Source organism: Hypanus sabinus, chromosome 6 (genome assembly GCF_030144855.1).
Source record: "Hypanus sabinus isolate sHypSab1 chromosome 6, sHypSab1.hap1, whole genome shotgun sequence".
Taxonomy (NCBI): domain Eukaryota; kingdom Metazoa; phylum Chordata; class Chondrichthyes; order Myliobatiformes; family Dasyatidae; genus Hypanus; species Hypanus sabinus.
The window spans coordinates 34,615,880-34,629,508 of NC_082711.1; the positions used below are offsets into that span (position 1 = coordinate 34,615,880).

The 13,629-nt window shown below is 42.2% G+C and overlaps 1 protein-coding gene across 4 annotated transcripts in view; it reads left to right on the forward strand.

The window, feature by feature from the left end:
* Positions 1 to 13,629, forward strand: part of pfkpa (phosphofructokinase, platelet a) — a 119,383-nt gene that overhangs the window by 32,557 nt on the left and 73,197 nt on the right. For all 4 annotated transcript variants that reach the window (XM_059971919.1, XM_059971917.1, XM_059971916.1 and 1 more), the window contains exons 3-5: positions 7,002 to 7,079; positions 9,022 to 9,211; positions 10,651 to 10,816. In XM_059971919.1, the coding sequence (XP_059827902.1) occupies positions 7,002 to 7,079; positions 9,022 to 9,211; positions 10,651 to 10,816 (434 nt within the window). The remainder of the gene's footprint in view (positions 1 to 7,001; positions 7,080 to 9,021; positions 9,212 to 10,650; positions 10,817 to 13,629) is intronic.

Consider the following 13,629-nt stretch of genomic DNA (forward strand, 5'->3'; position numbering starts at 1 on the left):
AGGAACTGCTTGATGTCATAGATGAATAGGTAGTTTAGGAGATGATGCCATCCATCAAATACCTATGCATGTAGGAAGGGACGTAAAGTTGTCAATACCAATAAAATTCTCTTTTTGGCTTCAAGTGACCATGAGCCAGAGATTCCCACGGAACGGTAGGGATGTCACAATTGTTCATGGAGATTTTGAGAAGATTCTTGAATGACTTCTTGAACCCAGTGGAAAAATTTATTTCCCTATAATCAGAGGGAGTTTATTTATTTCTTCAGAGGCACATCATGGTAGCAGGTCCTTCTGGCCCAACAAGCTTGCACTGTGCAATTACACCAATGTGAACAATTAACCGTATGTCTTTGGAATGTGGGAGGAAACTAGAGCACCCGAAGGAAACCTATGAGGTTATGGGAAGAATGTACGGACTCCTTACAGACAGTGGTGGGAATTGGACCCAGGTTGATTGTGCCACAACACTAATGAGATGATCTATTTTTTGTCTGTGTCTCAATGTGGAGCTTTATCATTGGTGGTTGGTATTAGTAGATTAGATAGATCTGCAGAGGGCTGCTGTGGATGGTAAGTGAAAGCCCATTTTGTCGTTTGCTTCACTGAGTGTGAGGATAGTGATCATCATGTACTTATGCGAGCAGACTCTGACAGGTTCACAGTGGATGCAAGTACTCGCTCTCTACTCAGCTGTGGAGCACCAACAGTAAAACATGTCTCAGACTGCTGTTTATAGATTACAGCCTGGCATTCAGCACCATATCAAATTTCCAAGATGGCGGTGCGACGCAGCTTGCAGCGGCCACTCCGGAGCTGATTATCTGTTATTTGTGAAGTGGAGTGCTGTGCGCAATCATAATCAATTGAAAACGGACGTGGGAGCGCGGAGGAACAGCGGGAAATCTCCAGGAAGACCTTCTTCATTGCTGCTGCTGCTGCTGTGAAGTCCAGGTCTCTGCTTGGGAGAACAGGCCCCCAGTCCTCGGGGTCACGTTGCCGATGGCCATTGGTGGGGCCGTCTTAATATGCTTGGCAGAGGATGGTGCTTGGAGAAGCTGTGCCGGAGGGGATGGTTGGAGGCTCGGAGGTTCAACGGACTCGGAGTCCGCTGCGGTCAGGTCGCTTTCGGTGTGTGCTGCGTCTGCGAGGCTGAGTCGGGCGGCACCTTGGAAGTCCATAGTGGGGGTATTCCCTTCTGCCGCCGGCGTGGGATGGCGAGTCTGTTGGGGCCCTGGGGACTTGTGGAAACTTGTGATTTCTTTTGAACTTATAGTCCTTTAACATTTTTGGACTATTTTTACTGAGCCCATGGTCTGTTTTTTTTTTATCAATTATGCTATTGTTTGCACTGTTGTAACTATGTGGTTTTGTCCAGGTCTTGTAGCTTTAGTTTTTGGTCTTGTTTTGTCTGGTGGTTTTGGAGTTCCTTTCCGGGGAACGCGCTAGACGGTAGCGCGATATTAATATGCAGCAGCCTCTCCAGACTCTGGATTGGGGATTGCCAAACGTTATGTGGATTTTCTGGTGTAGTCTGTTTTGTCATATGCTTTTGTTGTATCATTCAAGAGGAACGTTGTCTCATTTTTTAACTGCATTTGTGGTTTCTAGATGACAATAAACTGATTCTGAATAATCCCCTCCCTACTAATCAACAGACTTCAATACCTGTACCTCTCTATGCAACTGGATTGTTGACTTCCTTATCCACCGTCTGCGCAGAGCAGTAATAGTATCTTCTACTCAATGACAGTCAACGCAGGGGCATCTCAAGGGCGTGTGCTTAGCACACTGATATCCTTTCTATATTTGTCTGTGTGGCTAGGCACAGCTCAAACGCCATATATAAATTCACCAATGACTCCTTCCATTGTTGACAGAATTTCAGATGGTTATGAGGAGGCTTTCAGGAGTGAAATTAGCTGGTTGAGTGGTGTTGCAACAACAGCTTTAAACTCATCATCAGCAAGGCCAAGTTGGGAGAACACACAACAGTCCTGATTGAGGGCCATTGGTGGGAGAGGTGAACAGTTTCAAGTCCCCGAGTGTTAACATCTCAAGGAATATATCCTGGGCCCAAACACATTGATGTGGGCACACCAGCGGCTCTACTTCATTAGAAATTTGAAGAGGTTTGTTATTGTAACAAAGAGTGGCTGATTTCATCCTAGGGTTGGAGCTTCCAATGCACTATATCGCCAGAGGTTGCAAGGATTTATAGACTCAGCCAGTTCCATCACAGACAAAGCCCTCCCCTCCACTGAAGACATGTTCAAGAGTCAGTGCTTCCAGAAGGTGATACCTATGATTAAGGTGCCTCACCGTCTGAAGCGTGCCCTGTTCAGGTTGCTACCATTGTGTAGGAGGTACAGGAGCCTGAAGACCCATACTCAATGTTTCTTGTGCTGTTTATGAGCTGCTCATAAACAGATGTGCTCTACCTCATTATTTGCCTTTGCACAGTTATTTTTCTGACAGTAATTCTTGAGTGTTGCCCTGTACTACTGCTGTAAAATAACAAGTTTCATGACATGCGTCAATGATGGCAAGGGAAATCAATGACAGCATAAAGTAAAAGAGAGGGCATATAATGCAGCAAAAAATAGTGGGATGTTAGAGCATTGGGAAGCTTTTAAAAACCAACAGAAGGCAACAAAAAAGCCATAAAGAGAGAAAATATGAAATGTGATGGTAATAATAATATTTAAGAGGATAATACCAAATGTTTTTCCAGATACATAGAGTAAAAAAGAAGCGAGAGTGGATATCAGACCACTGGAAATAAGTCTGGAGAGATATAATTGCGGCAAAGAATTGGCAGATGAAAGTATTTAGCGTCAGTCTTCACTATAGAAGACAGTAGCAGTATGTCAGATATTTGAGAGTGTCAGGGTAGAAGTGAACGTAGATGCCAGTACTAAGGAGAAGGTGCTTGGGAAGCTACAAGGTTAAAATATATCAAATGGACCAGATGGATTACACCTAGGATTCTGAAAAGGCTAGCTGAATAAATTGTTGAGGCATTATTAATTAATATTAATAAGAATCATTAAATTCTGAATTGCTTCCAGAGGACCAGAAAATTACAAATGTCAGTCCACTCTTTAAGAGGGAGAGAAACAAAAGGAAGGAAATTCTCAGGAAGTTATCCCAATTTTAGTGCTTGGGAAGAAGTTGGAGTCCATTATTAAGGATGAGGTTTAGGGGTATGTGGAGGCATATTTCCCTTAGAGGGAAATCTTCGGCCTGAGAGATCTGTTGTAATTCTTTGAGGAAATAGCAAGTAGGATAGACACAGGAGAGTCAGTGGACATTGTTCAATTGGAGTTTCATAAGGCCTTTGACAAGGTGCTGCCTGTGAGACTGCTTAACAGGATAAGAGCCTGTGATATTGCAGGAAAGGTACTAGCATTGATGGAAGATGGGCTGACTCTCAGGAGGTAAAGATTGGGGGAATGGGGAGCACTTTCTGTTTGGCTGTGGGTGACCAGTGGTGTTCCACAGGAGCTAGTGTTGTGACCACTTCTTTTCACCTTGTATGTGAATGATTTGGATGATGGAATTGATCGCTTTGTGGCCACGTTTGCGGGCAATACGAAGGTAGGTTGAGGGGCAGGAAGCATTAACGAAGCAGGCAGTATACCGAAGGACCAGATTGGGAGAATGGGCAAAGAAGTGGCAGATGGAATATAGTGTAGGGAAATGTATGGTCATATGCTTTGGTAGAAGGACTAAAGACATAGTCTATTTTCTAAATGGGGAGAAAATTCATGTCATAGTAGTAGAAAAGTATAGTACAGACATGGACCCTTCAGCCCATCTAGTCCATTTTGACTTGGACAGATTAGAGAAGGTGCGAAGAAGTAACAGTGTAGGGAAGTGTATAGTCGCACACTTTGGTAGAAGGAATGAAAATATAAACTATTTTCCAAACAGGAAATGAATTCAGAAATCAAAGGTGCAAAGGGAGTTTGAAGTTCTTGTCCAGGATTCCCTGAAGATTAACCTGAAGGTTGAGTCACTTGTAAGGAATGCAAGTGCAACGTTAGCAGTCATTTCAAGAGGACTAGAAGATAAAATCAAGTTTGTATTTGCAGTTTGTTGACTTATCGCACGCTGGTTGAATGCCCAAGTTGGTGCGATCTTTCATTGATTCTATTGTGGTTATTATTCTATTATGGATTTATCGAGTGTGCCTGCAAGAAAATTAATCTCAGTGTTGTATATTGTGACATTTAGGTACTTTGATAATAAATTTACTTTGAGTGTAATGCTGAGGCATTATAATGCATTGATCAGATCGTACTTGAAGTATTGTGAGCAATTTGGGACCACTTATCTAGGATGTGCTGGCCTTGGAGAGGATCCAGAAGGTATTCACAAGAACAATTTTGGGAAAGAATGGGTTTATATATGGGGAGCATTTAATGACTGTAGGCCTTCATCTGCTAGAGTTTAGAAGAAAGTGGGGGGGGGGGGTGGAATCTCATTGAAACCTACCTAATTTTGAAACGACTAGATAATGCATGTGGAGAGGAAGTTTCTAATAGTGGCTGAGTCTAGGACTAGAGGGCACAACCTCAAAATAGAGGGGCATCTATTCAGAACAGAGATGAGGAGGAGCTTCTTTATAGGGTGGTTACTCGGTGGAATTTGTTGCCACAGACTGTTTTTGATACCAGGTCATTGAGTATACTGAATTTAAAGTGGAGGTTGATAGATTTTGCCTTTGGTTAGAATGTCAACTTCTGTAGCCAGAGGGTAGTGAATCTGTGAAGTTCATTGCCACAGGTGTTTGTGGAGCTCAAGTCATTGAATGTACTTTAAGTGGATGTTGATAGGTCCTTGATTAGCTAGGGTGTCAAAGGTTGCAGGGAGAAGGCAGGAGAGTGGGATTGAGAGGCAAGATAAATCAGCCATGTTGGGAATGGCAGAGCAGGCTTGATGGGCTGAATGGCCTAACTCTGGTCATAAGTCTTACGGTCTTATGATAGATCTGTTTCTGATGACTGAAGTTGGCATGACCTTATTCTTGGAGGTGATACAAATTGAAGTCTCCCATGTGTTCTGCAAATCATCTGAACTCTAAAATCATTACCCTAATACTATCCAAGGGACAAGAGGTTATGCAAAACACTAGAGACTTTTCTAAGCAGTGTTATTGAAATGGAGACCATACTTGAAGGTAAAATAAAATACAGCCGAACTTAACCTCCTGTTGGTTCATGAACTTTATTCTAGGAAACTAGGTTAGTCATTTTTTTAAAAACACTTATTCTCTTTGAATGAACGTGTGAAAGATATGCTTCCTAAAGCATAAACCAATTTGTTTTTCTTCTAGTCCATTTATATAAGTGAATTTGACAGAGGAGAATCTTAATATCAGTGTGCGATGCATAGCCCCAGTGTTAGCTTCAAGTGGGTAACAGCTGAGAAACCAGATTGCTTCTCAGTGCTGAACTCGGAATTATTGCCAGTTTAACATGATGGTTCAAAGCAGAATATTTCTGTCTTCTGTTAATAGAAAGTAGTGAACTTGTCATCTGCAGGTCTTTTTGGCAACAAAAGCACATGGGTACCAGCTGGATTATATTGGGAAAGAAGGAAGAAAATTCGGAACTTATGTTTCTCTTTAAATCTGATTTTTGCTTTTGGATCTTGTGAAAAGAGGCAGTTTGCAAGGGGGGGGGGGGTTGGGATGAAATGAAAGTGGAACGAATTAAATACTAGATTTATAAAACTGAGAGGCATAGATACGATACACAATTATCTTTATCCTAAAGTTGATTACCCAATAGTATATATTTAAGATGAAAAGGGGAGGTTCAAAGGAGATGTGCAGGGTGATTTTTATTTAGAGTGGTGGGTGCCTAGAATATGCTACGAAGGGTAGTAGTGGGGGAAGATACTACAATGACATTTAATAGGGCCTAAGGTAGACACATGAATATGCAGAGAATGGAGGGATATTGCAAATGGTAGGGATTAAGTGTCTTTATTTAATTAGTTCAGTGTAACATCATGGGCTTGTTCCTGTGTTGTACTGTTTGTGTTCTATGTTCCATAATAGGATTGTCCTGTGAGGTGAAGTTAAGTAGACTTTGGCCTATACTTCATGAGTTTGGGAGTATGTGAGATGATTGCATTGAAGCATATAAAATTAATATTCTATGTTTCAAGTGCAGGGATGGCATTACTCCTGAATGTGATGTCTAAAAGTGAGGCTGGCCTTTCAGGGGTAATGGAGTTCTGGAATTCTCTACCCAAAAGGGCTGTTGAAGCTCAGTGAGGATAGTCAGTGTAGACATTGGCAGGTCTTTTGATGTTAAATCAAAGGACAAAAAGTCAACACAGAAAAACGGTGAAAAGGCAAACTAAGGCATGAATTTATCTAGCTTAACCTAATCCTGCTTCAGTATACTCCGATAATCTTTGTCAACCCAGGTTATTACCATTGCACAGATTATAGGGGCATTTTGTGAGCCTCTATAGAGGTGGGGTTTAGAGGATTCGCTGGCTGCTCACTGCAGAACTGCCATGGCAATACAGGGGCTACAAAGAGAAGAGCCATGTGGACCATCACCGAAGCTCAAGGTGGCTGTGGATCAAGACGTGTGACCTTGTACCAAAGCTGCTGGAACACAAGCCAGGGTCTGGTCAACTCCGGCTGGGTTGTGTGGATGAGGGTGTCTGATGTTGAAAGGCCTAAAGCACCCACTGACCCCGGGTTACCTCACTGATCATGTGTCCCAGTGCGTCCTACGATGTATCTCAGCATCATAGGGCAGTGATAGAGTCAAAGAAAAGATTTATGAAAGAAAGGCATCATATTGGCAAGTGTAGCTACAGTTGATCTTGTGTTTACTACCTGCAAGTATCATAGGTGTAATGAAAGACTATTTCTCATTATTATGAAGTAATGCAAAACATGTTTAACACAAAATCAGAGGCTGCTTAGCTTAACCAGATGTTAGTGTAACTTGATTTTCATTCACTTGCAGGGTTACCAAGGAATGGTTGATGGCGGGGATAATATTGTAGAAGCAAAGTGGGAGAATGTCTCCAGTATCTTGCAAGTGGTAAGTAAAAATATTACAGTGTTTTCAGGTGAAAAGTAAGAAGAGATCAGAGTCATAGAACACTACAGCAGAGAAACAGTCTCTTCGGCCATCTAATAAAATCACAAAATACTGGCAGAACTCAGCAGGCCAGACAGCATCTATGGGAGGAGGTAGTGACGACGTTTCGGGCCGAAACCCTTCATCAGGAGTGAAGTAACATGGGATGGTCGAGGGGGGATAAGAAGTGGGGGGAGGGATAAAGTAGAGAGCTGGGAAGTGATAGGCTGGAGGGAAATGGGCTAGGGGGAAGGTGGAGAATTATGGGAAATAAAAGAGAAAGAAAGGTAGGGTTGGGGGGAGATTATAATGAGGGGGGGAAAATGAGAGAGAAAGAGAACCAGACTAAAATAATAGATAGGGATGGGGGTAAGGGGGGGCAGGGGTATCGACGGAGGTCTGTGAGTTGGATGTTCCACCCCTTCTTTCCACTTCCCGTCAGCCACTATCAATATGCAGGAGACTCCCAGAACTTCCAGGGGAGGTGGGATGACTGTCAAGGTGTTAAGTGATAGGTGCTGTTGGCTTGTCAGAGTGGATGAAGTGTCCAAGAAGAAATAGCTGCTTGGAAGCTTTCATATTTACTCTAACAAAACTGTTGGTGATTGTGAAGGTTTTTATTAAATCTTCTCTCAGTCCTCACTGCTTTAAGAACAGCCAAAGCCTCCCAACTATAATTCCTAATCTTTGTATCATTCAGGCAAATCAACTCTGCAAGTTCTTCTGAATTTGACTGAACTGCAGGGAGAATAAAGTGGGGTTGTAGTGAGGTTATTGAACATGTGCACTTGCTGGTAGCTGCAGACTTAGTCTCAGAAACATACAGCATTGAAACAAACTTCTTGGCTTGCTGTGACTCAGTGATTTGTATATTAGTTGTTACACTTCCAAATGCCAATTAATTTATCCCAGATTACTATCCCTATGAAGTGCTTCTCATCACTTGTGTTCAGCTGGCTGGGACAGTTGGGATTCCTTTTGTTAGTTGCTGTTTATGTGGCCTAGTTTTATCTATGGAGCCTGGGTTGGTGGGTTGGAATAATGGCAACAGAGCTGTGAGTATCCTGATGAACAAAGCATTATGGTGTCCTTCTGTCTCATTGAATCCCTGGCTCTTGATGCCTTAAAGGTCACACATTGGAAACGTTCTCCTTGATTTTTAAGCTCTTCAGCTTTACGAAGGATTCACCCAGTGGCAACTTTATTAGGTACATCTGTACATGTCACTAATGCAAATATATAACCAGAGAATCAACCAACTGCACGTCATTGCGTAAAAGCATGCTGACATGGTCAAAAGGTCCATTTGTTAGGCTTAAACATCAGCATGGGGAGAAAATGTGAGGTAAGTGACTTTATGGAATGATTGTTGGTTGTTGACGGGGTGATTTGAATACCTCAAACTGCTCATCTGGGATTTTTACACACAGCAGTCTCTAGAGTTCACAAAGAATGGGGTGAAAAGCACAAAATCATCCGTTGAGTGGCAATTCTGAGGGTGAAAACCCCTTGTTAATGAGAAGAATAGTCAGACTGGTTAAAGCAACAGTAACTTAAATAACCATGTGTAATAACAGTGGCATGCAGAAGAGCATCCCTGAATGCACAAACATGTCGAGTCTTGAAATAGATGGGCTATAGCAGCAGAAGACCATGGACGTTCACTCAGTGGCCACTTTTAGGCACAGGTCGTGCCAAATAAATGGCCTCTAAGTGTATGTAATTTCCAATGACTCTACGGCAGAATCGCAACAAGAGGCTGAGAATATCATGTGTTACTGTTCAGTGAGAAAGGGGAAAATCCCTTTGAGGTGGCAAGTTGCATAGATAGAAAAGTTTAAAAATTGTAACTTAAATGGACAAAGTGTGGATCTGCATTGGACTTGATTGGTCTTGTTTTCAGGGTGGGACTGTAATTGGGAGCGCCCGCTGCAAGCAATTCCGTACCCATGAGGGTCGTCTCCTGGCTGCCCACAATCTGATAAAGAATGGAATAACAAACCTTTGCGTGATTGGGGGAGACGGTAGTCTGACTGGTGCCAATCTCTTCCGTGAAGAGTGGAAAGGACTACTGAAGGAGCTCACTGAAAGTGGTGAGACTTGTCTTTATTTTTCTCCACTATCTTTCTGCATAATCATACCTGTTATTTATTCTGTGTGCAGCAATCCTATTAAGCTGACATTTTTAACATTTTTTAATGCTAACTAATGTATTTCAGAGGTACTGAGGTAATAAATGCAACTTGGCAACATGTTGCCGTTAATGGAGCGCACCGTTTTCCCAATGTGGAGTCAAAATGTTGTTTGACTGGACAACTGCTTCCCAGTTGTCAACCATTTTAATTTTCCTTGCCCATTCCTACACCTCGGCCTCCTCCACTGTAACCTTGAGGTACAGCTCCTCGCATTCTCCCTGGAGAGCCTGCAACTGGCGCATAAACATCGAATTCTCTAACTTCCTGCAACTATTTTCTCTCTCTGTCTCCCTTTGTGCTCATGATACCCCATTTTGTCGGTATCTACCACCATGTTTCTTTTCTCTCCTCCATCCTCTCCTCTGCTATCTCCCACACATTACTCCACCACTACTTCCCATCTCCCTGCCTGTTTCCTATGCTCCACCTTCCTCGCTGCTCAGATTCCACCATTTTCAGGCATTATTTCCACTACCCTTCCCCCATCTGCTTAGTACCCCCAGACATGGACCCGCATCAAGACCTGGAGCCTACTTGCTCTTCCTCAATCTCTTTCCGCCCCCTCAGCTCTTTATAATGGCTATTTCCCCTCTACATTTCAGTCCAGATGAAGATTTACTGCCACAGGCGCTGGCTGACTCATTGAGTTCCTCCAGCACTTTGTGTTGCTTTTGATTGTATTGTCAAATTCTAGTTAAGGTTCTTATTTGCCGAACTACTTTTTGGACAAGCCTTTGAAATGATTTAAAAGAGACATTATTCCCTGACAGTAGTGTAGGAGGAGTGAGACCCTAAGTGCTAACAAGCACTGGGAATGGTGAGGTCCTGCTGGATTTCATAAGACATAGAAAACTGCAGCACAGGACAGTTCCTTTGGCCCACCATGCTGTGCCAACTTCTTAACCTATTCTACGATCAGCGTACCTCTTCCCTGCCACATAGCCCTCCATTTCTCTGTCATCCTTGACACAACCTGGGAGGTAACAATAATTGGTGAATTTGTAGATGGTATTCGATCTGTGTCTACCACACAGTTGTGACTGTACAGAGAGTAGATCGGTAGAATAAACACAACTTGAAGTACACCTCTGTTGGATGTAGCAGCTTGAGAATCAGTCAGCCCTGGAGCAATATATTACCACAAAGTGCCCTTGCTTGACATTGTGATATCATTAATGAAGTGTGATAATTTTTACTGCAGCAGGTTTTTAAAAAAGTATTGCAGTTTTACTTTCCCTACATTTAATTTCTTTATCTAATGCATATTGAACTGATTTACCAAATGAAACTGTTCCTAATTATTGCGCTCTTGCATTTTTTCTTTCTCGCCCTCCTAGGTAAAATTGACAAGAAAGCAGCTCATAAGTACAGCCACTTAAATATTGTGGGAATTGTGGGCTCCATCGACAATGATTTCTGTGGGACAGATATGACCATTGGTACAGATTCAGCATTGCATCGCATCATTGAAGTGGTGGATGCCATCATGACCACGGCTCAGAGGTGAATCCAGTGGGTGACTATAAGAGCTGCAATATATAAATAGATGTAGAAACCCTGTGGGTAGAGTTAAGAAACTGCAAGGGTCAAAAGGCCCTGATGTAAGTTATATACTGGCCTCCAAAAGTAGCCTGGATATGTGCTAAAAATTAGAACGGGATAGAACAGGCATGTAAAAAGGACAATGTTGCCATAATCATGGGGGTTTCAATATGCAATTCGAATGGGGAAAATCCGATTGGTTGTGGATCCCAAGAAAGCAAATTTGTAGAATGCCAGTAAAATGGTGTTTTAGAGCAGATTATGGATGAATCCACTAAGGGGAATAGTAAGTTTGGATTGGGTGTTAGGGCAATGACCAAGATTTGATTAAGGAACTTCAGGTAAAGAAACCCTTCGGAGACAGTGTAGCATTCACCCAGCAGTTTGAGAAGGGTAAACTAAAATTGGATGTATCACTATTATAGGGAATTACAGAGGCATGAGAGAGGAGCTGGCCAAAGTTGATTGGAGGGGGATGCCAGCAGGGATGATAGAATAGCAGCGGCTGGAGTTTCTTGGGCAATTTGGAAGGCATAGGAAAGATGAATCCCCAAGTTGCAGAAGTACTCTAAAAGGAGGATGAGGTAACCGTGGCTGACAAGGGAAGTCAAGGACTGCATAAAAGTACAAGAGAGGACATACAATATAATAAAAACTAGTGGGGAGTTAGAGGATTGGGAGGCTTTTTAAAAACCCTGCAGAAGGCAACTGAAAAGCCATAAAGAGAGAAAAGATGAACTATGAAGGTAAGTCAGCTTATAATATAAAAGAGATTACAGAGGTTTTTCAGATATACAGTATAAAGAATAAAATAGAGATGAGAGTAGATATTGGGTCACTGGAAAACTGGAGATGTAGTAATGGGGGACAAAAAATTGTGGATGGGCTATTAAGTATTTCTCATCAGTCTTTTCTGTAGAAGAAACTAGCCAGAAATTCAAGAGTCAGGGGGAAGTAGTGAGTTGTTGATATTATTTAGGAAAAAATGTTTGGGAAGCAGAAAGGTCTGAAGGTAGATAGGTCACCTGGACCAGATGTTCTACACCTTTGAGTTCTGAGAAAAGGTAGCTGAGGAAATTGTGGAGGCGTTAGTAATGATCTCTTAAGAATCACTGGATCCTGAAATGGTTCCAGAGCACTGTAAGATTGCAAATGTCACTCCATTCTTTAAGAAGGAAGGAAAACAGTAGAAAGGAAATTTATAAGTCAGTTAACTTCAGTGATTGGAGAGATGTTGGAGTCTGTTATTCAGGATGAGCTTTCAGAGTATATGGAGGCCCATGATAAAATAGGCCGAAATCAGCATGGTTTCTTTAAGGGGAAATCTTTCCAGACAAGTCTTTGAAATTCTTAGATGAGATAACAGGTAGGATAAAAAAGGATGTTGTTTACCTGGATTTCCAGAAGGCCTTTGTCAAGGTGCTGCACATGAGACTGCTTAGCAAGATAAGAGTCCATGAAGCACAGGGAAAGATGCAGTCGGCCCACCTTATCCGTGGGGGATTGGATCATGGACCCGCTGCGGATACCAAAAATCGCGGATGCTGAAGTCCCTTAGTTTAGCCTGTCTCAATGCGGTGGACTTTAGGACCTGGCGCAGCTCTGAATCCGCAGCGTTTCTGTTCACGTTCACAATCATGATTGAAAATAATGTGGAAGTAATAAAGCGATTGGAAAATGGTGAAACGCCATTGGTCATTGGAAAAGCGTTAGGCTACGTCGGTCAACGATTGGAACAATTTTAATGGATAATGTGAAAGGGCCTGCCCCGATGAAAGCTACAATTATTACTAAGCAATGTAGTGGTTTAATTATTGAAATACATACATTTCTTAAGTGTTTTATATGCATAGAAATGTAAAATATATATTATACATGAAGACAAGTGTTTAACTAACTGATGCTAAATAATACCGGATGTACCTGTTCCGACTTCAAATCCGTTTTAAAGACGGACTCAGGAACGGAACGCCTATAACCCGGGAACTGCCTGAACTTTTAAATCACTTCTAGATTACTTATAATACCTAATACAATGTAAATGCTATATAAATAGTTGGTATACTGCATTGTTTAGGGAATAATTACAAGAAAAAATAGTCTGTTCATGCTCAAACAACGAGTGCTGGAGAGAGAACTTCCAGGTTTTCCCGATCTGTGGTTGGTTGAATCCACGCATGTGAAATCCGCGGATAAGGAGGGCCAAATGTACTAGCATTGAGAGCAGATTAGCTGACTGCAGGTGGCCAAGGGTGGGAATAAAGGGGGCCTTTTCTAGTTGTCTGCTGGTGACTGGTAGTGTTCCACAGGGGTCAGTGTTGGGACTGCTTTTTATGTTATATATTCAGTGATTTGGATGAGGAAATTGACGACTTTGTGGCCAAGTTTGTACACGATATGAAGATAGGTGGAGGGGCAGGTAGTGCTGAAGAAGCAGGATGTCTGCAGAAGGAATTGGACAGAGTGGGAGAATGGGCAAAGAAATGGCAGATGGAATATAGTGCAGGAAAATTCATGGTCACACACTTTGGTTGAAGGATTAAAGGCGTGGACTGCTTTTTAAATGAGGAGAAAATTCAAAAATGAGAGGTGCAAGGGGAGTTGGGAGTCCTCGTGCAGGATTCCTTAAAGGTTAACTTGCAGGTTGAGTCAGTGGTAAAAAAGGGAAATGCAAAGTTAGCATTCCTGACGAGAGGGTAAAAATACAAAAGCAAGGATGTAATGCTAAGACTTAAGGCATTGATTAGATTGCACTTGGGAGTATTGTGAGCAGT